This window comes from Astatotilapia calliptera, chromosome 1 (genome assembly GCF_964374335.1).
Source record: "Astatotilapia calliptera chromosome 1, fAstCal68.1, whole genome shotgun sequence".
NCBI lineage: Eukaryota > Metazoa > Chordata > Actinopteri > Cichliformes > Cichlidae > Astatotilapia > Astatotilapia calliptera.
This window is the reverse complement of record NC_137422.1, coordinates 41,321,458-41,344,409: the sequence shown is the minus strand read 5'-3', so window position 1 is coordinate 41,344,409 and position 22,952 is coordinate 41,321,458. Positions and strand designations below refer to the sequence as shown.

The 22,952-nt window shown below is 47.2% G+C and overlaps 1 protein-coding gene across 1 annotated transcript in view; it reads left to right on the top strand.

The window, feature by feature from the left end:
* Positions 1-22,703, top strand: part of tshz3b (teashirt zinc finger homeobox 3b) — a 30,230-nt gene extending 7,527 nt beyond the window's left edge. The window contains exon 3 of the mRNA XM_026177580.2: positions 17,576-22,703. Coding sequence (XP_026033365.1) covers positions 17,576-21,201 — 3,626 coding nt within the window. The 3' untranslated portion in view covers positions 21,202-22,703. The remainder of the gene's footprint in view (positions 1-17,575) is intronic.
* Positions 22,704-22,952: the final 249 nt, after the last annotated feature.

The following is a 22,952-nucleotide window of genomic DNA, read 5'->3' as shown; positions in this document are numbered from 1 at the left end:
ACAGGACTGTGATTGATACCCCCACCCCCTCCCCGCCTGCGATTGATACCCCCCTACCCCGCCTGCCTGCCCACATCCACCAGCAGCTTCTCCACCTTTAATTCTCAATGAACTCTTCTTCTTCTTCTTCTTCTTCTTCTTCTTCTGTGTCAATGAAAAAAAAAGTCAGCTGCATAGATAAACACCTGATACAACCAGCAGCCCCCCACCCCACACACACGTGATGCTGGGCTTCAACTGAATGCTGGAAAACCAGCTTCACAAAAACTGCAGACGTGTTGGCCATGCTCGGTTTGTAGAAGTCAAATGTGACTTTTAGTCTTGAATATTTTCGTCACCCTTGGATTCACTAACCCTAAATCCAGCGCCCAGTGTTCAAATCCAGTGAAACCAAATCCAGAAATCTGGTCGTTCACAGGAAGACCAGGATTATGTGATCGTAGAAGATCAAACTGGATCCAGTCGGAGTTGTTCTCTGCGTTTCAGCAGGATCAGGATTAATATCAGTCCTGATCCCAGCAGAGGACTGGATCCAGACTACGTAACAGGAAAAATGAAATAAAAACTGGAAGTGTATCAAACGACTTTGTACATGATAACTGTTTTCATACATTTGTCAGTTTATTTATGATGCTCTGTACTTACAGTTCATAGATAAATGTAAGATACCACAAACTGTGAGCTGTATGGTAAAATCAAGGTTATGAAGTAAGAGTTTAAATGTGATCACAGCAGTTGAGTTTGATACCCACATAGCAGACATAATGACTGTACAGGGTGGGCCATTTATATGGATACACCGTAATAACATGGGAATGGTTGGTGATATTAAAGTCCTGTTTGTGGCACATTAGTATATGTGAGGGGGCAAACTCCTCAAGATGGGTGGTGACCATGGTGGCCATTTAGAAGTCGGCCATCTTGGATACAACTTTCGTTTTTTCAATAGGAAGAGGGCCATGTGACACATCACACTTATTGGTAATGTCACAAGAAAAACAATGGTGTGCTTGGTTTTATAATTTATAATTCATTTTGTTAGTTTTGGTGCCATTGGCATTGAAAGTACAGATGATCCAGATTTCTTGAATCCTTAAAGTCTGTACCTGGGGCAGATTGACTCTTTGAGCAATCGTGGCTCAAGAGTTGGGAGTTCGCCTTGTAATTGGAAGGTTGCCGGTTCGAGCCCCGGCTCGGACAGTCTCGGTCGTTGTGTCCTTGGGCAAGACACTTCACCCGTTGCCTACTGGTGGTGGTCAGAGGGCCCGGTGGCGCCAGTGTCCGGCAGCCTCGCCTCTGTCAGTGCGCCCCAGGGTGGCTGTGGCTACAATGTAGCTGCCATCACCTGTGTGTGAATGGGTGAATGACTGAATGTAGTGTAAAGTGCTTTGGGGTCCATTGGGACTAAGTAAAGCACTATACAAATACAGGCCATTTACCATTTGACGTTTTCCATGGAAGCATCATTTTTATCCGGATTACACCTGAACAGTTGCGTCCTGGACTGCCAGCACTGGATGGTGCTGACTAAAGGTAGCGTGGTCTGTGGCATCAGCAGCTACTTTCAGACACACATAAATCTGCATGTGAATAATCAGGGTGCATCATGGGTAAAATTCAGTCGGGTCCAAAGTGTTTCTCTGGTTCTGAAATGATGCAAACTTAGATTTCAGCTTAAAACACAGAGACCGTGTACAGGTATGTGTGTGTGTGTGTGTGTGTGTGTGTGTGTGTGTGTGTGTGTGTGTGTGTGTGTGTGTGTGTGTGTGTGTGTGTTGCATGTATTCGGAGGCCTCTGAGAGCCGAGTGGTGTGTCGCTGCCAAACAGTCGATTTCCCCCTCTCGTCGTCCGCTCCATACATCACAGACCCGCCCTTCTCTCCTGACACAGTGACGTGTGTCATTTATCAAACACGGCCTTGCCAGGCCTCGTGTGTGTGTGTTAGAGTAGGGCGGAGATCTCCTCCAGGAGAGGAGGAGGAGGGTTTGATTCCTCTTGTGGTGATCAGAGAGGAAACAGAAACGTTAAACGCTGTTTTACGTGCTTGTGTTCTTATTGAACATCATGAATAATTACAGCTTGTAGCTATGTAAACCTCTGTGTGTGTGTGTGTGTGTGTGTGTGTGTGTGTGTGTGTGTGTGTGTGTGTGTGTGTGTGTGTGTGTGTGTGTGTGTGAGTGTCCAACACACACACACAGAGCCTGTCCTCTGATTCAAAGGGAGGCCTTACAGGAAGAAGATGGATGCTCCTTAAAAAGAGCCTGTTGATGGATATGAATCTGGCCCCTCATTCATCACTGTTACATTATTTAGACTGGATCCCTGCAGAGCTGTAACCCGACACGCGGGGGTGGGGGTGTGTATATGAACTACAGGAAGAGCGAGATTAAAGGTGTGAGCAACCACAGCAGTCACGATTGTGATTGGACACTGCGACCTAATGCTAGGCTGCATGTTCTCCACGTGGCGGTTCTCTGGGTTCTCCGACTTCCAGTCCAAACACGAGCTGGGTGGGTTAGCTGGAGACTGTGAAGCTGCTAATGGACGAGAGCTAGATAAAGAGCTTGAAGTGAATGTCAGTCTAAAGTGCTTTGACTGGTGGGTGATTCACTTGTTACTGGGGTATATCGCCACGGTCACATGGATACTGCAGACTTGAGCTACTCTGGAGCGGGAGGACAGAAGCACCAGCAGGCCCATTTGAGTGTGTGTGTTTCCAATCCTGGATGCCTGGCTGTATTGTTTGCGTCCTGTCTCTGTAGGCTCTGATTGGTCCCCGGGTTCAGGCTGTGGGCTCGGCCACCTCCTGGCCGCTTCTGTAGATTCACCGCTAACCCCACGAGAGTTTTCGGTGAGAGAGGAAGTCAGCACGTAGCCTCCGTGGATCCTCCTCGCTGCTCCTTCCAGTGTTTTTTGGAGCGCCGCCTCCTCCCCTGCCCTCCGTCACTCCCTCTCCTCCCAGGTTTCTATAGCACCGAGGCAGACGTGCTGATTTATTGTGGCCATCCGTCTCTGCTCCTCATCCATCACGGGCCGTTGCTAGGCGATCATGGCAGCAGCTGTTTGCTTTAGAGTTCAACAGAGGGGCCGTCAGTCAGCGGCGGCAGGTGAAAAGCATTACCGACGTGCTGTTGTCACGGCGAATAATTAATCAAAGGCGGCAAAGATAATTAAAAAGATATGACCCTTGCTGCTGCCGCTTGGTCCCAGGTTTGTCCAGGAAAGAGGAGTAAAAAAGAAAAGGTGAGAGGAAGAGGAGGACTCCTCATCACTGCTATCGCTCAGTAGTTCTTTAAGATTCCTCCTGCTCTCGCGTGACCCCCCCTCCTCCTCCCTCAGACGAGTGGAGTGAGTGAATGCTGATAAAACAGGCTCTCCTGCTCTTATTAATTAGGAGGAGATGGGCTGGAAAAACCAGAGAAAGGGTTTAAAAAGGCTTCACGGAGGGATGGAGAGTGCTCTCAGAGTGCTGAAGATCCATCCGTCACCTCCGGTTCAGAGAGCCAACTGAGAGTTAGTCGCTCTGCTCAGAAAAACATGATGTTTGCATTTAAAGATGGAGTCACGTGACCCAGTTGATTTATGTGGATTCGCTGTGAAGGTGTCTGCGTCTGCAGGTCTTCTGTCTGCTGCTCGTTTTGTTCTTCGTTAAATCCTCAGAGCCCGTTTGTATCTGCAGGCAGCAGAGCAGAAACGTCCACCGTGAAGCGAGATCACCTCGGAACATCTGGAAGCACATCTGCCGTCCGAAGACGAGCCGTTTGGTTCTGAGTCTGCTAGGTTTCCAGAAAATCAAGAACCTTCGCTTTTCAGCGTCAACCTCCGCCATACTCAGAGGACCCGTGCAGAAACGGCGCTTTGCGTCCACTTTCAGACGTTTCTGTGCAAATTATTCTTTAACTGTTTAACAGCCAAAAAGCTTCCAAACATGCACACCTGCGGGCTGTGGGAGGAAACTCACCTGAACCTGAGAGACCTGAATTTGTCAAATGTGTTCAAAGTTTTAGCTTCATTTACCTGATCTGTTATTTATTCCAACACACACGGCGTGGAGCGCCCACAGTTTTGTTGTACATGTACAATAGCAGGCTTTTCTATTCAGTTAATATTCAACCTCATTTCTATTTGTATTTATTTTCTGATACTGAACTTTAAAGCTAGAGGAAGCTACTGTAAGTACTATGTGTACCTTGTTGTACCAGTGTAGGGGTGATACAGCCTTAAAATCAGAGCTGTGTAAGTAAAAGATGGCGGTTTGCTTCCCTCTCTCCGCCAAGCTGCTGTCACTGATGACGCTTCCTAATTTGAATCTGCTGAAATGAGGATCCTCCGTGCAGCAGTCCTGACTCAGCACGCATCAAATGTGAGCGCAGAAGTAGCCTCACTAGCTTTTATTCCCCCTGGAAATTCAAAAAGCACAAAATAATATAAAAATAAGTTTAACAGGAAGTAAAGTCAGTGGATGTGCAGTTTCAGTAACAACTCACAGCTTTAAGCAACAGTTCCTGCCACCATAGCAAGTATGATGCAAACTAAAATGATTATTTCCGTTATTTCATGGTTCAGGCTCTGCAGGTCACATCGAAGGTCCGGATTTGTGTTTCGTGCACGTTTAGGGACAGACATGAAGCCTTTCCCTGAGCGTGTGGGCTCACTCATCTGGAAACGTCACTCCGTCACCGTACACATGAAAACCAGTAACAATGGAAATGAATCGAATCATTCAATGTTTGAATGTGAACGTTTCCCTCAGTGTGACCTGAGAGGAAAACATTAGTCTGATTTTAGGCTAGGGCTGAACGATTATGGAAAATAATCTAATTGCGATTTTTTGCCACAATATTGCGATTGCGATGCGATATGCGATTATTTTTTAAGGTCTTTGTCTTCTGTATTATTAAACAAAGACAAGCAATACATCATATAGTATGGCCAATACTATATTACATTAATTTTAAACTGTTCTTTCCTGGAAGACAGACCTCTGTTATGATGACATGAGGTGATGCATGAATTGATGACTGACATTTTTATTTAACTTCTTCAATCACAACAGTATATTTGAACATACACAATAGTTTATTTTTAGCTTACAAACATCTGAGCATAAAGTGCTGACAAGGAACCCTGGTGTAAACATTAAAATGAAAGTCAGTACAATGTGCAGATTGCAGAAATATACATAAACAAAATCAGTGGCTTTACCACACTCAGTTTTTCAACATCTGTGAACTACTAGACAGTCATTCAATTAAAAAATAATATTAAATAAATAAAACTAATAAATAAAAAATACACACATCTTACTGATCTCTGCAGTCAGTAACATTACACATAAAGTGCAAACATAATAGCAATTGTATAAACACACACACAAACACGCCTTTAAAGTTTAAAGGCGTGAAATTGGACGGTCTAGTTCTGATCAGCGTCACCGCTGTCTCGGTGGAGTTTAATAAACTCGGCCGTCTGCTTCTTGCTATCTAAAATATAACCAGACACTGGTGTAAATTCTCGACTGTCTCATACTTCTGTTTAATAAGTTTTCTGTTTGACGTTTAGTCAGCTGTGTGAAAACCAAGGAGGAACCCACCCGGGGGATTAATAAAGTTTTATTTTATCTAATCTAATAACTTTAATCTCAGCCAAACCGATTTACTCACGAACAAACAAAACACTGAAAAAAGCCCAACAATAACATTTTTAGGTTGTCTAAGTGACTTATATATCACGTTTAACCCGAGCAGCGAAACTCCGCGGTGATTTGAAAATGATGTGCCGGGAGTTGTGCTGTTCTCGGCCGCATCAGTAACCCTCGAGCTCCCGGCTAGCTGTCGAGCTGGTGGGTAGCAGACGCCTCTGAAAACGTCGAAGCACTTTTGCAAATATGGGATATCTTGATAAACCGAGCAGATATTTGATGTTTACACAACTACTTTCTCGCCTGAAAATATGTTAAAAGTTTATTTTGTGACCCAGAAAGATTAGTATGAGTAATTTTAAAACTTAGTAGCGGCCGCCATTGTTGGAAACTGGAGTTTGGCTGGGCCGCGCTATGAATTCTGGGATATGGTAGTAATTTGGACAGCCTTCGGCGCGTCGCTGTGACGTAATCGGTCTACAAATGCGGCCTCAGGAGGATGCAGCCCATGAATTTGGACATGTCCAGAGTATAATCGCAGCCTTTGCGGTTAGAAAATTGCACTTGATCATGTCGCGATATTATCGCAAATGCGATATATCGTTCAGCCCTAATTGCTGGTCTTTGTGTTGTTTCCGTCGGAGCTGACGTGTCCGTGTCAGGTCTGTGATCGGCGTTTCCACAGTGTGACGGGAACCCCCGGGGTGTGTTCGTGTCTGAAAGAGATTTTGGGTTGACTGAAAGTGTTTCGTGGAGTAAAGTCAACAGACTGTAACAAAGTGGGTGAATAGATGTTCACAGTGGGCTGGACAATAACTCAGAATTAAAGTTATGATTTGTTGTATCTTCATCCGTAGAAGCTCAAACTAAGATGGCCTTCATTCAGAAAGGTGGATGTAGAAGATCGGGAGGTTTTGTGTAAGTGAGCCTGAGGCTCGTCACTGAGACGGGAACGAGCTGCCGCCTTAACAACAGGGTCGTCCACCGCAGACGCACCCACTACTCTGACTCAAGCACAAGCCTGCGTCCTGCCACGTAGTTTTTTTAAAGGTATTTCAGTTTTATTACATTTTGAACTGTGTTTGAGCTAGAGGTGAATGCTCTATAAGAAGTGGTCACATCAGCAGGTGACCTCTCTGAGAAGGTACTGCTGTGTCATGGGTGGGACTTTGTGGCCTCGAGGTGAACCCTCTGCACAGCAGCGTGTGATTTTCTGCTTGCAGTCAGTCCTTCCTTCTGATCCCGCCAGCCTGCTGCCACGAGTCAGGCAGACGTGGTTCATGTTAGCTCAGCAGCGAACACGTGTCAGTAAAAATCCTACAGCAGATCTTCTTCATATGCAATCACAAACCTGTCTTTGTGCAATAAAATCTTATCGGCTTCAGGCAAAACGCCCGTGTTTGGAACGTTTGTGGGAGGTTCCTGTGACCTTGCAGACAGAGGCCGGGAGGCGGGGTTAGAGCCGAGCGGCACACGCTCACACAGGAAGCCCAGAGAGCACGTGTAGAAATGCAGCGAGTGGCAGAGGTGGATGTCAGTTGCCGAGCTTCAGTCAGTGTTTAACGTTTTGCTTCCTGCCTTTCTGTAACTCCACCAGGAATGATTTCGCCTCGAGCTTCGCCCTGGGTGCTACTCGGTGTCAGTGAACGCCACACACACAGAAATGACAGTCTGCTCTGCTTTACTTAGATGAGCACAACCCAGTCAAAGGACACTTGATTGATTAACGAGCAGCCATTGAGTTATTGATCAATCGTTGGGTGTCTCCACATGCGGCTGGTTCTGTCTGAACACTGAAAAAATCTAATCTGGACTGAACCCAAACCAGGAATGTTTCTCAGGAATTACTGAACAATTCTTATCATATAGTTCAAATTACCGCTGGTCCTGTCACATCTTGAACCGGGGGTATGCGGTGAGCTGGTGTCGGTCCAGTCCTCAGTCCACGGCATGGATGAAGCTAAGCGTTACTTGGTTTTTCACGCTTGGGCACTGTCAGGTTTTCTTGTTTGAATCACAAACTGTGGTCAGAGTGTGTGGACTCGCCACCGACGATGCTTCCCGCGTGGGCTCGTTTCACTAACGTGTGGATTGGTGTTATGGTGGGCACGATCTGATATCCTCGTGTCGGTGTTGTTCCCACATCATCATAATAAATGTTGTTCCAGGTTCAACATTGCAAGTGACCAATCGCATTGTTGTGACGTCATACTTTTGCGACTTCGGAAAAAAGCGCCGTAAAAAAAAAAATCTACTTAACTTGCGAGAAACCACCTCTGTCCGCCGATCCAGCAATTTGAATTCTTTGCATTTCAGGATGCTGTTCTTTAATAAACGGTAAGCATTATGCATATTGTCCTTGCAACACTGGAATTTCATAAATGAATGAATGGCTTGGCTTGCAAAAGTACATCACAACAATGTGATTGGTCACTTGCAATGTTGAACCTGGAACAACATTTATTATGATGATGTGGGAACAACACCGACACGAGGATATCAGATCATCTGTTATGGTGAGGAGGTGCGCAAGAAAAACTCCCACACTAAGCTCCAATCACACACATTTGTTTTGGCGTCTCTGTGTTTTCCTGCTCGTCTGTTTCTTTCTTCCTGTTAAAAGAGAGTTTTTGCTTCCTTCTCTTGCTGAGTGCTCAAAGGGTTGTTGGGGTTTCTCTTAAAGCTGTGGGGTTACAGCGACTTAAAGGCGAGCAAGCCCTGATGATTCAGACCAAACCAACAGCATATTTTGGGTTAAACTGATTTGGTTTGTCAGATACACAAACTTTAGAGGTTTTGGTGGAGCATATGACCAACATGTGACCACCTGGTGCTGAAGGTGGTTAAAACCCACCCTCATGAGAGGGCAGGTACGGCGCTTGTTTTCCTTCTGTGTGACATCTGTCAGCAGTAATCTGATTGATCGTCTACTCTGACATCCAGCGGGAGAAACATTGGAGTTACGGAGCATCTGGAGGCTTTAAGGCCTCATAACTTCACACTGGATGTAAATATTTGTATATAAAAATTAATGAGCATCGTGGAGGAGATGGTTTTGTTTGGTAGAGCACAAAGCATAAAATTAAAACTACTTACAGCAGTCTTTTTCCTGTAAATGAAGTCCAGCTTTTCAGTGAAACGTCTCATTCATCAGCATCACAGACACCAAATTAATGATGCCGTTTCTTCAGTTTGAGCACAGATCGTCTCCTGATGGTGCAAATTTAAAAATCTCTGCATCCTCTGGACAAATGTGACCCAGTGTCCCGAGGTGCAGTTCGATGTGGACGAGCCTGTGAAAGCTCTTTTCTCCTTTTTAGGACACCACAGCAGCAGGGTTTGGTGAAAGAGAAGGGATTTCAAGGGAGGGGAAGCATTAATGCTGGCGCCGATATATCACAAACACATCGGCGTGGCTGTGGCAGGTCAGTTGTTTTTCAGATATTAAGTAATCCCACGGTAGCAACGTTCAGACAGAGAAGCCTGCAGTCACCTGACTGCAGGAGCGATCATCGTCCTGACAGTGGAACGTTGGACCGAGGCCTCCACGTGAGCGGATGTGTTCATCGTAGACGGCGTTTTGTTTTCACGTGGTGCTCGGTTTAATTCGTATGGAGCTCTGCAGGAACAGGTCCGAACACCTTAGGCAGCTCCCCTGTCCCTCACCTAGATTTCTGAAGTCAGGTCTTTGTTTAACACGAGCCATAGAAACAGTAACTCTGAATGTTAAAGCTTGTGTTGCTAACATGGGGCTAACTCAGAGACAGAGGCTCCGCAGTTCAGAAGTCTAACTTCCTGTCAGCTCTCTGAAGGTGAGCCACAGATGGTTTTCTGAAGACTTGTGGTCACGGAGAGACAAGGACGTCAAGCCCAGCTCACCATTTCTCACAGCTGTGTGTTACTGCTTCACCTGCAGCCTGGTCTCTCTCTCTCACACACACACACACTCTGGTCCCACTCTGACATCATCTGTGTGACATTAAAGCACTCGGTCTGGTGTTTTCTGGTCTTCGGGGTCTCATTACATGATTAAAAATGGCGCTCTGCTTCCTGACATCATTCATGGCTGTCTGTGTATTTACCACCACGCTGGAAACTACACACACACACGCACACACACAGCGCTTTGAAACTGAAACCTCACACACACACACTGATGAAGAGGGGCAGCGTGGACCGGAGATCCATCACATGGGATGTTAACAACATGCTAACGTGTTTTTAAAGCCGCAGCTCAGGTTTCTTTTTAATTGCTGCATACGATGAAGGTGTCAGTGAACAGATCTGTTAATGTTCTGATCAGCAGGTGAAATCGTTTCAGTTTGACGGCCTCCATGTGTTTCCATCCTGCAGAGGAAAGCTGCAGATTCAGAGAGAAACTTGAGAAATCCGAGCGGATTCAGCAGTTCGTCCTCCTCTGAGACTCACCACCAACTGTAACGTGGCCCCAGCTGCTCTCTGCTGGGGTAGCTTTGCATGACTTACAGTTCAGAATAAGATGATGTCTGATTTCAGCTGATCATAAACATACAGCAGCCATGCTTCGGTTTCTGCCTGAGAACAGGAAGCTCACTTTCTGGTGACTCATGGTGGCTTTAGTTTCCTTTGAATCACAGGGACACGTGTGTGACAGACGTGTGAGAGTAAAATGAGTTGCACAGCTGATGTGAGTGATGGAGATGTTGTTTAGTCCGTATCGATGGCGTCAGGAACTCATGTGTAGAACAATGTGTAGCACAGACTTTTCTAAAGGAAACATGTTGGAGCTGAAACATAATCAGCGTTCGTAATCATGGCGCCTGTTTGTTGCTTTGAGTCATAGCAATGATGTGTCAACATGTCTGCAGCTCGGAGAGGAGCACAGCGTGAACCTGAACTGTATCTGCAGACACCTGCAGAGCTGGAGGAGTTAAACTCAGGAGAACAGAAGAACATCAGAACCCGTCACGATCAGGGAAACGAGCTGGGACCAGATCAGTCTCCCACATTATCTGCACAAACCAAACTGCTGGAAAATCAGCTGTAAATTCAACGTTAGGATGACGTTTAATCATGCGCTGCCCTGTCGCTCATGCACACATTCACATGCATGACCCTGTGTCTGTCATATCAAAGATGGACCTTCCACCATGGTGTCACCTCCTAGTAGCGAAGCCTCCGTTTGTTTTTGGGGTGAAGAGCTTAGCTCTCCCCTGATGCTTGCTAGCTTAGCCATAAAATCCTAAAACTAGAGCTCCGTCTTCTTGGATGGTCTGTTAGTCCAGTGACCTCACAGCAGCCATGTTATTGGTCACATGATGTCATTAAAAATGCTACAAAAGCTCCAACAGCATAAACGCTCTGACTAGGAGCAACAGCCACCTGTGTCACCATCTGCCTGTCAGTCAGAGAGGCCACGCCCCTAATAATGCAAACTGACCACACTGTCTCTGTAACAGGCTCTAAATGTTTCTGCTTTAACATGAGGACCTGCTCACTGCTGCCTCTGCAGAGAATTAGAGGAACTGCAGGCTCATGTGTCAGCCCTGGAGGTCGATGGCTGTCAGCTCCAGCAAACCCCTTTTTTTCCACACTACGTCACGAACACGTACGATTCTGTAATGTGCGTAATTTTCTTTCCTGGTCAGATTTAAAATTATCTCTGTTGTTTCACAGTGTGTGTGTGTGTGTGTGTGTGTGTGTGTGTGTGTGTGTGTGTGTGTGTCGGCTTCACTAAATAAGCCCGTACACGGCGTGATGCTGTAAACATGCTAATATTTCTTAATGGCACACTCCTACATTGATATGCATGTAAACTGTAGACCGTTAACCCCCTCCTCCTCACACACACACACACACACACACACACACACACACACACACACACACACACGTTGCTTGGCTCTCTGTTTTTCATTAATATCAAGTGATTGAGCGTAACATTAGCAGATAAAGCGCAGACTAAGATGACACGTAAGCCGCGGACGGAGGAATTAAAGTCTAATATAATCAGTCGGCCTGCGTGAGGAAAAGCCATCAGTCGTCACACGGCTGACATTTTGATTTCCGACGTTTCTGCAGAGCGAGCGCGTTGGATGGAGACGGATTTCTCTTTTAAGTAAAGAGATGCATACGTGATTGTTCAAAGGGTTTTCTCGCACGGCTTTAAAGTCACACACATACGTGCAGAGTATCGATCTCTCAGGTGTTTGCGTGTCCGTCTCGCTGGTTATTTTCAGAGCACGTCACTTTTTATTAGCTTAATAAATCACATTTGTTGTCAATCAAGCAGCAGAGAATAATTGGATATGGTTGAAGCCTTGCGTGATGGATTATAAATCATTCAAGATTAAATTAAAAGATAATGCACAAACTTAATGGTTTGTGTTTTGCAGTCTAAATTGCCTCGGAGCAGAGCTGTTTTCCAGTTTTATTGCGCACCGTTTTTCTTTTCTCCCAAACTCGGCACATTTTACACCTTTTATTGCCTCCGTGGAACTTCTTTCAGCCTCTTTACATCCACGTTTGCCGCGCAGATTCATTCGAAGGACTTCTTTTGTTTCATGCCCACATTCAGGAAGATGTCATTCTGTGTGTTTACATCCAGCCTGTAAGTCGAGCTCTACTGAGCACCAGAGAAAGGCATTATTTCTGCGAGGCGAGGAGGACTAAAGAAGAGCGGCGGACGCGGAGAACAAGCTCCGCCGTGGGTGCGATCCCACGCCCGCTGAATTTAAGTGTGTCCGTTTGCATTGGAACAGAGCGGGCGTTATCATAATCGCCTCCTGCCTACTTGACAGAACCTTAAAGTGATCCTGTCATTTTGTTTACACCCAGGCCTCGCTGTGATTTACTCGGCAACACACACACACGTGCACGCACGCTCCCCCGGCGAGCCGGGTCGAGTGGACTGGATGACATCTTTTGATCAGAGCTGTCCAAAGAGATCAGAGCAGACTGGCAGGTAATAGATACCAAGCAACTTCCCACACTCGCTGTGTGCACGTTTCCACTCGGAATGCAAAGCTCTGAGATCACCGCTGAACCGAGAGCACGTTAGCTACACAGCTTTATCAGCTGTGCTGTCGTCATGGCAATAGTCAGCTGTGAAACCTCCCAAGCTGACGTCCATGCAGGTGAACGCTGTCGCCAATGCTGCTCCAGACTGCTAGCAGCTATGAGGCCACACGCCTCATAGCTAGAGGAACTACAGCACCCTGAGTGCACGTGCAGAAGGGCTATCCCACCAATTTGTCTGTGCATTTCAAATCACTATAATTAAGCGTTATTGATCGTGGATTCAATTAACTTCATTAACGTGGCTGCTCTGCTGACTGCGGAGGGACAGACGTGAGGCAGGGAGAGGACGTGATCATCATGAAGCAGCGCTCCCCGAGCCGTGTCTCGTTACCGTGTCGTTAGGTGGTATTGTTCACTGAGAGACAACACTCCATGTCAGGAGGCTAGAGGGGGCTAAACGTGCGGCTGGATCAGTTTTAGGCATTAAAGCCGCTCGACGTGCTTCAGGAAAAGATGGTTAAAGTTCCACCCTCACCACATTAACCTCCTAAGACCCGAACTCTTCCACGGCAGCATTTTTAATTTCTCTTTGATATTTTGGCTAATTGGGGCCCGATGAATGTAAAAACAAAGAATTACCAGATTTTTTTTTACCTTATTTTTGTTTTTAAGAAAAATGAGAGCCACATATGAGGATATTTGTTTAAAATTTTGATAGAACAGCAGCAGTATAATGTCCTGAAAAACTGGAAAAAAATTAGTATTTTTTCTCCTCTCAGATCAAACCAGCTTCTCCACCCTGCTGATCCTTCATCTGCAGCTTGCTCTACTAATTAAAAGAGCACCTGCATACCTGGTGTGTTTGACCCTGCCTCCTCGTACTGCAGCGTGGTATAAGTGTGTACGCGTGCGTACTGATCTCAGTATCCTGGGTCACAATCGAGCCCGAGCCAGCAGCGTTGGGGATCATCTCAGCGTGTGTGTCCTCATTTTTTACTTCACTCCTCCCCCCTCATCCTCCCTCCTCCTCCCTCCTCTCTGGTGTACATGGCTAATTCACCTGCAGTAAAATCAGAGCTGCAGGATTTTTGACCCCTCACACATGCCGTACACACGATGAAAATATTACAGTGTGATGTCACAGAGAAGCAGAGTGACTGGAAAAGTCTTTCTCAGTATACATGAGGAAGTTTTCAGATGCTGCATTTAAACTTTGGTCTTCTTAAGAAAGGTGAAGGTCTTTGTGAAGGTGAAGGCCTGAAGGACTTTGGATAGTACAAATCTGAATCGACGTCATGTCTTTAAACATCTCCTGCTGAGAAATTTAGAGAAGTTCATAATTCACTTCCTGCCACTGAGATGATGTATCATCTTAGAGCTGCTCGCCTGTCTCCAGCCTTTTCATCAGAGCACAGACTCAGCTAACTCATCAGAGGTGCTGCACGAGAACATCTGGACCTCCTGCAGGCTGCGTGTTAGGATAAAACTCGGGCTGACAGACTGAGGGACTGCTCAGAGACTCCAGGAGAATCCAGGAGGAACCGTTGGAAGAACCACAAACATTAGCAACACAAAGCCTTTAAACGAGGAAGAACCACTGATCTTCAAATCTCATTGCCTTTGTTGCAGTTCTGCTCTTTGTTCCACACTTTCACCACTAAAACGTGGTTTCCAATAAAAGCTGTGTACTTTACAGAGACGTGGATTCTCTCAGAGGCGGCTCGCCGTAATGTGGTTTCACGTGCTCACGTTTGGCCTCGATGAGCGCTCTGGGCTGCTGTGGCTCTGCACGGTTCTCTTACACAGCTGTCGTTTGGGCTGATTCACAGCAGATGGTGAGTGCTCGTATGCACGGGTGGCGGCTCGAGACAGACGGAGGGAGAGCCAAGGAGGCTGAGAGACGAAACGCATTCAGATACACAGCTGCTTTATTGCAACAAAGGGCGCCGTTACCGCACGTAGTGTCGGTGAGAGGTCAGATGACCGTACGGGTTTAAAGCGCTCGCCGTGACGCGTTTAAAGCTTTTCAGGTGGACCCTGAAAACAAACTCCAGAGATCGCCTCGAGGCACAGAGCTGTTACACTGCAGTGCATACAGTACATACAGGAAGTGTGTGTGTGCGCGTGATGGCTCGGGGATATCTGTGTCTCTCTACATCTGTTTATCCCACGGCAGTGTCGTATCATCGCCGACGGCAAACAGGAGCCTGACAATGACAAAGACTCCTCTCTCCGTTTCACTGCTGATGCAGTACACACACGTACATTACAGACACACACATACACACACATGATGCCAGCAGGTCGTGCAGGTATTCCAGGCAGGAAGTTTTGTTTGTGTCACTTTGCTCCGGTTTCAGTGGTTTTTTTCCTGCTCAACAAAAACCTGTTAAAACCATCTGAGCTATGGCAAGATTCGGTTAAAGCACGACCGACCTCTCAGCGTCATTCCCCCACTGTGTCCAGTCTTTGCCGAACAGACAGCATGGGGACGTAACCTTATTGGCTAGAATAATCAGCTCAGAGACAGTGGGACCAGACCTCTGACGGTGTCTGCGGCAGCTCGTTTCTTTGGCCACATTCACGCTGCAGGTCTTAATGCTCCATTCCGATTTTTTTCATCAAATCCGATTTTTTTGTCTGCTCGTTCACACTACAAACAAAATGCGACAGCCAACGCGCTCTAGTGTGAACCCTCAAAGTGGCCGCATGCGCAAAAGAAGACGTCACACACAACGCGCTCTGTTTACACCCAGAGCAAACAGTATGTTTGACTGATGGCCTTAATATAAAGACTTCGGACTTTACGTTTCCCAACTTTGCTTTAAGTTATAAAGTTATTGTGTTATCTACATTTGTCCTAATAATGATCCTTACTGCTGTTTTAGAGGAGCGGTGCTTCAGAGGATAGCTGCAGATTTCTGTCAGAATCTGCAGATTATACAGTACAAATAAAATGTTCACGTTTCTCCAACGTTGTCTTCCCAACAGTTGTACTGGATGGAAGCGTTCGTGATGTCTTCTCCGGCGCTGATAATTGGCGTCTGTATTGTGTCAGTGACATAAAAGATGGATTTAATGCGACATGACCATCAAACAGCAGTCCCTTTCTAAAACATCAGATATGTATTGGATTCAGGACCACATACGAAAGTGACCCAGATCGGATTTAAAAATATCGGATTTGTGCCGTTCACACTGTCACACCATGATCGGATATGGGTCGCAGAAGGTCAAAAAAGTCGCTTTCGCCTGCAGTGTGAACGTAGCCTTTGTGTCTGTGAAAGCGGTGGATTGTGGTTACAGATGCATTTCCTGTGCTTACACGCCAGGTCAGATGGGCGAGTGACAGCCCGTTACACACACACACACACCCTCTCCTTCTGTATCTGTTGCATGTGCGCGTGCGAGCACGCTCAGCTCGACGTGCACAGCGCGAGCGTTGCTCATCTGCTTCCCCTCTGATGGACTTATTAACCAAAGAAAACATTGGTAGTTGCACGGAGAGGCGACAGTGTGATTTGTCTTGATGCATCTCTTCTCTGTGTGATTTCCACTGTATTCTTCTTAAACTGGAGGGATTTGAATATAAATGGAGATCCTCGAGCCGTCTCCCTGCAGCTAAACTGTAAATAATAACTCTAAACTTTTTTCTAATCTTCTGTAATTGAAGCAAATGGGTTTTGCGGGGAGAGATTTGTCGCAGGGAAACGTACATACATTTTTTTTATTTACGAGGAGGCGAGGGCTGAGCGGTGTAATGAGTGAACATGCATGCTTAATTTAAATGGCGAGTGTGTCTGTTAGGGAATGCATTAGAGTCTGCAGAAGAAGCGTAAGACATATTAATTGACAGACAGGAACCGCTGTCTCCGAGGTTGATACAAGTAATTTATTACTTCAGAAACGAATGCCACCGCCAGAATGTGCTTCATTAATTTCAAATTTAGTTTTAATTTCAAGCTGTTGCCCCTTGAGAAGAATAAGGTGGCAAGTTGTGTTTGAAGAGACATTTTTCGCCTCTCCCTCACTTCATCTTTCTCTTCCCATCCTCAGTCTCTCTCTCCGCCTGTCTCCCGCTGATTTTGTGCAGAACAAAGACCTGAGGGAGGAGGGGCGGGGTGCTGACTCGGTTCCAATGAGAAAACAATGTCAGTGCGAGCACGAGTCCCGTTTATGGGAGTAAATCCTTCATCTGTGAACGATTGCACAAAGTGTGAAGCCCGTGCCGTCGGCTCATGCTGCCTCTCAACAGGTTCAGAAGATGTCCTGAAGATCGAGGCTGTTTCACTCACAGATACGCTGCATTTATTTGTTTGCTGCTTCAGAGAAAGCAGTCAGGCCATGTACACGATGCAAACATTTCATTTATCCTTATTCAAAGCAACACGCGCCCGTCATGATGCATGTGCCCCTCACACACACTAAAGCAGGGGTGTCAAACTCCAGTCCTCGAGGGCCGCTGTCCTGCAACGTTTCCATGCATCCCTGCTGCAACACACCTGAATAAAACTGACTGCATGCTGGTGTGGCAACCCCCAACCTGCTCATTTAAATAAATGTGTTTGGAAAAATCTACTTCTAAAAGTACTTTTACTGCACCATGTTCATTCACTCGTGAGCTGCTGTAACATGAATCAAGTGGCTGAACTGCCACCTCAGCATGCAGTCAAGTTCGTTAGAGTCTTGCTAATGACGTACTAATTTTATTCAGGTGTGCTGCAGCAGTGATACATGGAAAAGATTCAGGACAGCGGCCGCCGAGGACTGGAGTTTGATCCTTTAGCTGTTCAGGGAAATATTAGCAACATGTTTCAAAAATCACATTAGTCAGAAGAGTTTTCATCATGATGAATCAACTCTGAGACTAATACAATCCTCCTCCTGTGGTAGGTCTAACCGATCTCTCTCTGTCTTTGTTCTTCATTTCGCAGCATACGTCCCTGAAGATGAGAAGGAAGCAGCTATGTTGGATGAAGACCTGGATGGAGACGACTCGGCCCAGGACGGGGAAGAGCCCGCTGCCAAACTCCTGTGTCCAGACAAGGACTTCCTCTTCAAGGACCGGCCGGGCTTCCGTGACTCCCCCAACGCCACTGACTTCTCTGGTCAGGAGCTGGACAGCGAGTCCCATCTGAGCGAAACCAGTGACAGAATGTCTGACTTTGATAGCTCCTCACTTAAAAATGAGGACGAGATCCTCCATTCTAAAGATCCCTCCAATGCCCTGTCGCCGTCCTCCTCCTCTACCATGATGGCCGCCGCCAACGCTGCCGCCACTGTCGCTGGCGAAGAGGCCATATTAGCAGCAACAGGCTCTGTTGCTGACAGCCTGGAGAAGATGAAGGCCATTTACACCTCTTTTCTGACCAATTCCTATTGGTCCACCCTAAACCTGAACCTGAGCCAGCCCCCAGCGGAGAAGCCCCCCCGCAGCCACAGCAGCAGCAGCAGCAGCAGCAGTAGCAGCAGCTGTGGGAGCGGAGGCTACGACTGGCATCAGACAGCCATGGCTAAAACCCTCCAGCAGGTCTCCCAGAACCACCACAACAGGATGGCGCTGGTCCAACATCCTACAGTGGCCGTGAGCACCCCATCAACAGAACCCAACCTCTTCAGTACCGTCCAGCTCTACCGGCAGAGCTCCAAGCTCTATGGCTCCATATTCACTGGTGCCAGCAAATTCCGCTGTAAGGACTGCAGCGCAGCATACGACACGCTGGTGGAGCTCACGGTGCACATGAATGAGACGGGCCACTACCGTGATGATAACCACGAGACGGATGGCGAGGGAGCTAAACGGTGGTCCAAACCTAGGAAACGATCTTTGCTGGAGATGGAAGGGAAGGAGGACGCGCAGAAGGTTCTGAAGTGCATGTACTGTGGACACTCTTTTGAATCCCTTCAGGACCTGAGTGTCCACATGATTAAGACGAAACACTACCAGAAAGTGCCTCTGAAAGAGCCTGTCACACCTGTGACAGCTAAGATTATCTCTTCTGCTCGAAAGAGAGCCCCTCTTGACCTGGACATCCCCAGCTCGCCAGACTCTAATGGAGGCGCCACACCAAAGCCCACCTCCCTCAGTGACTCTGGCGATATACTCCAAAAGGTCACCAACCCTTACATCACGCCCAACAACCGCTATGGACACCAAAATGGTGCCAGCTATGCCTGGCAGTTCGAATCCAGGAAGTCACAGATCCTCAAATGCATGGAGTGCGGCAGCTCTCACGACACGCTGCAGGAGCTCACGGCTCACATGATGGTGACAGGACATTTCATCAAAGTCACCAACTCTGCGATTAAGAAAGGCAAACCGATCATAGAGGCATCCGCCCAGGCACCGAGGTCAAACTCAGCAGCTGAAGAGAAGGTGCAGTCGGTCCCCCTGGCTGCTACCACCTTCTCCCCTCCACCTGCCCCGGTGCCTCCTCCGACCAGCATCTCCCCCACTCCTATGGTTGTGGAGATAAAGAAGGAGGCGAAGGAGGAGGAGTGCACTGCAGAGTCCATTCTGAATAATGTTAACAATGTGAGCAAGGAGAAGAAGGCCGTAGGTGAGGAGGAGGTTGAGGAAAAGTTTGATATCACTTCAAAGTATAGCTATCTGACTGAGGAGGATCTGGAGGAAAGTCCAAAGGGGGGTCTTGATATCCTCAAGTCCTTGGAGAACACAGTGACCTCAGCCATCAACAAGGCCCAGAATGGAGCTCCCAGCTGGGGAGGATATCCCAGCATCCACGCTGCCTACCAGCTACCAAACATCATGAAGCTTTCACTGGGTACCTCTGGAAAGAGCTCCCCACTGAAATATATGTTCCCCGGAGGGGAGATCCTCTCCCCCACTGCCAAGAACCAGCCGCTGATCTCGCCTCCTAGCTGCCAGACCTCTCCACTACCTAAAAACAACTTCCATGCTATGGAGGAACTCGTCAAGAAAGTGACAGAGAAGGTGGCCAAGGTGGAGGAGAAAATGAGGGAGCCGGCTGCTGTTGTGAGGGGCTCTCCTCTGAGGCGCACCACCCCTTCACCGTGCAACAGCGAGGCAGAGGAGTCAGCCCGAGGAGAGTCCCCCAAAGAAAGCCAACCAGGAGGCAGTAAGACCCCTGAGAATGCAAGTGCAGAAGAAGAAAATGGACCCAACCACAGAGATGCAAACGGGGATGTCTCTACAAAGAAGACGGCAGAGAATGGTGTAGAGTCTGCTGCCGTGACCTCACCCCCACCCACCTCTGCGTGTGGCAGCACAGCCATCATCACTGATCACCCGCCTCCAGAACAGCCGTTTGTGAACCCTCTGAGTGCGCTGCAGTCCGTCATGAACGTGCACCTGGGGAAGGCCGCCAAGCCGGCCCTGCCCTCCTTGGACCCAATGAGCATGCTGTTCAAGATGAGCAACAGCTTGGCTGAGAAAGCAGCAGTGGCCGCTTCTACACCACCAGCACAGACCAAAAAGACCGGTAGCGAGCACCTCGAGCGATATTTCTACCAGCAGCATCTGAACAACGACCAACCCATAGACCTTACCAAAGGAAAAAATGCAGACAAAAGCAGCAACTCTTTGGGGTCGACATCTCTCTCCTCCCCCACTTCCACCCCATCCTCGGTGTCTCCCTCCTCCACCATCAGCATGACCAAAGCCTCAGCTGCAGTAGCTTCCTTCATGTCCACATCACCTCTGAGAGAAAACGCCCTCTCAGATATCTCAGACATGTTGAGGAACCTGACAGAAAGCCAGGCTGTGTCCAAGTCCTCCACGCCCACCAGCCAGTCCGAGCGCTCTGATATCGACGGCGTCACGCAGGAAGAGACCGAAGATGTTTCGCCTGCCCAGAAGCGTAAAGGCCGCCAGTCCAACTGGAACCCTCAGCACCTCCTCATCCTACAGGCCCAGTTTGCTTCCAGTCTCAGACAAACAAATGACGGCAAGTACATGATGTCGGACCTGAGCCCACAGGAAAGAATGCATATCTCCCGCTTTACGGGTCTCTCCATGACAACCATATCCCATTGGCTGGCAAATGTCAAGTACCAGCTGAGGAGAACCGGTGGCACAAAGTTCTTGAAGAACCTGGATTCTGGTCACCCTGTGTTTTTCTGCAGTGACTGCGCCTCTCAGATTCGCTCGCCGTCCACCTACGTCAGCCACCTGGAATCCCACCTGGGCTTTCGCCTGCGAGACCTGGCGAAGCTTTCTGGGGAGCAGCTGCTCAGCCAGATCTCCCAGCAACACCACCACCAACGCCATACCAAAGGACTGTCTGAGAAACTGTTCTCCAACCTCCACCCGTCCAGCCACCCTTTGCCGTCCTCACTCCCCACATCCATCCCGTCCTCCTTACCCATCTCCCTGTCCTCATCCTTAACCACATCTCTGCCCTCCTCCGAATCGCCGTTGCCCTCTCCCGAGGACGACGACAGCGGCGCCCTTTATCAGTGCAAACTGTGTAATCGGACATTTGCGAGCAAGCACGCGGTCAAGCTTCACCTGAGTAAGACTCATGGGAAGTCGCCAGAGGATCACCTCATGTATGTGTGCGAGCTGGACAAACAGTAGCACCGGCTTGCTCGCCGTCTCTGACAGATGAGAAACGATGACGAAGGACGCCTTAAGCGTTAGGACTGCACAAAGATGCCATGCAACTACTGCTCTGAGTTTCGGCACATGGTTTTACATTTTGTGTTGTAGAAGATTTTTAATTTTATTATGTATGATGTAGACTGACTTTTCACGCAGACGTTCATTTTTTTTTAAGGGCGGGGATTGGGTGGGGGCTGATGGGGCAGTATATGAAGTAAAAAAAAAGAGCTCTAAAACAAAGTGTTTGTATTTTGAGATTTGTGTAAATGGATTTCTGTTGTTTTTATATTTTGGCATCACTGAGGTGTGATAAGCTGCATGCATAAAAAAACAAAGTTTAGTTGAACCTTCTGGAGCTAAACCTGGTGCCCTTTTCATGGTTTGTTTTCTCTTTTCACTCCTGACTGCTCTGTCTTCTGTTTCATTGTTTTTGGTGCTGAGGCAGCATTTAAAATTTAACCCTCTGAGTACGTCAAAGCATTTCTGCACCGGACATCCAAACACTGTCGACTTGAGATTAGAGATTGGAAATTTATCGAGGCCCTCGTGAAAATTAGACACGCGTCACGTCCCAAGCAGAGAAAATGTCGAGTCAAGCAGATCCTCCGCCCGATGCGGGATCCTCGTCTCACAGGATGTGACACAAATATCGCAGCTTTGTGAATAAAAGGGAAAAAAAAAGATTTACTTTCATTGATCAGGGGCCGCTATTAATTCAGGTCTGTGTAAAATATGTACATAAGACATATGACTTATCCTGTCTAAATTATGCATTGTTTCTATATTTTTAATTTAAAGGACTATGACTATCTGCTGGTGCACAGTATATGAAGACATAAATAAATTGTTTTGCACAATAGTTTTATAAATGTGTTATTTAATCAAAGGATACAGAAACAAAGGGAGAAAGCAAACGAAGGACAACAGGTGAATCTTTTTATTCCTGACTCGTGCTCAAAGGGTTAAAGACTCTTTTTATCCGACACGTGAACGAACAGTGAGAAGATATTTGAGGCTGTACAAAAAGATGTTCCTTTATGAAGATGTTTCACATGTAAACTGTTATTTATAAGCACTCTGGGTTGTTTCATATCGCTGAATGCCTTTTCTTTTTTCCTTTTTTTTCTGTCTAATTAGTCGGCCATGATTCCTCTGCAGCTTTATCTTTTTGGGATATGAAAGGTAACCATGGCTACGCTAACCTCCTGAGTGACAGGTTCGGCTGCATTTTTGGCAGTTAATTTGCTGAAGTAACTGACAGCTGCCAGAGTGGAGAGAGAAGAAGAAAAAATACTTATGTGTAAAATATGGGCATGTAAACAGCACAGACACCGTTATGCATTCTGTGCCGGTCGTCTTTTCACTTCCTTCTGTTGTTTTTTGTTGTTGTTGTTCTTGACAATGAACCCCATTATATGACTTCATATAACCTTGTTTTCTACTGCAGCATTAAAAACGGAAACTGTTTTTTGCAATAATGCGCGTGTGTGTGTGCACTGTGTGTGTCGTGGCTATCAATTATGTGTGTGCTGTGCAGTCCCTAATGAGCACATTAGACCGGGAGTGTGTCAGCGTCTGTCTGTGACGAACTGCAGACTAGTTTACAGTGAGTGGCAGCAGCGGGCGTGTGGGAGACAAACACACACACACACACAGTCTCAGACATGCAAACAGAAACCATGGTTGTGGCGCTTCCCTGTAGCCTCGTCTGTTATCCTGGTGCCTTA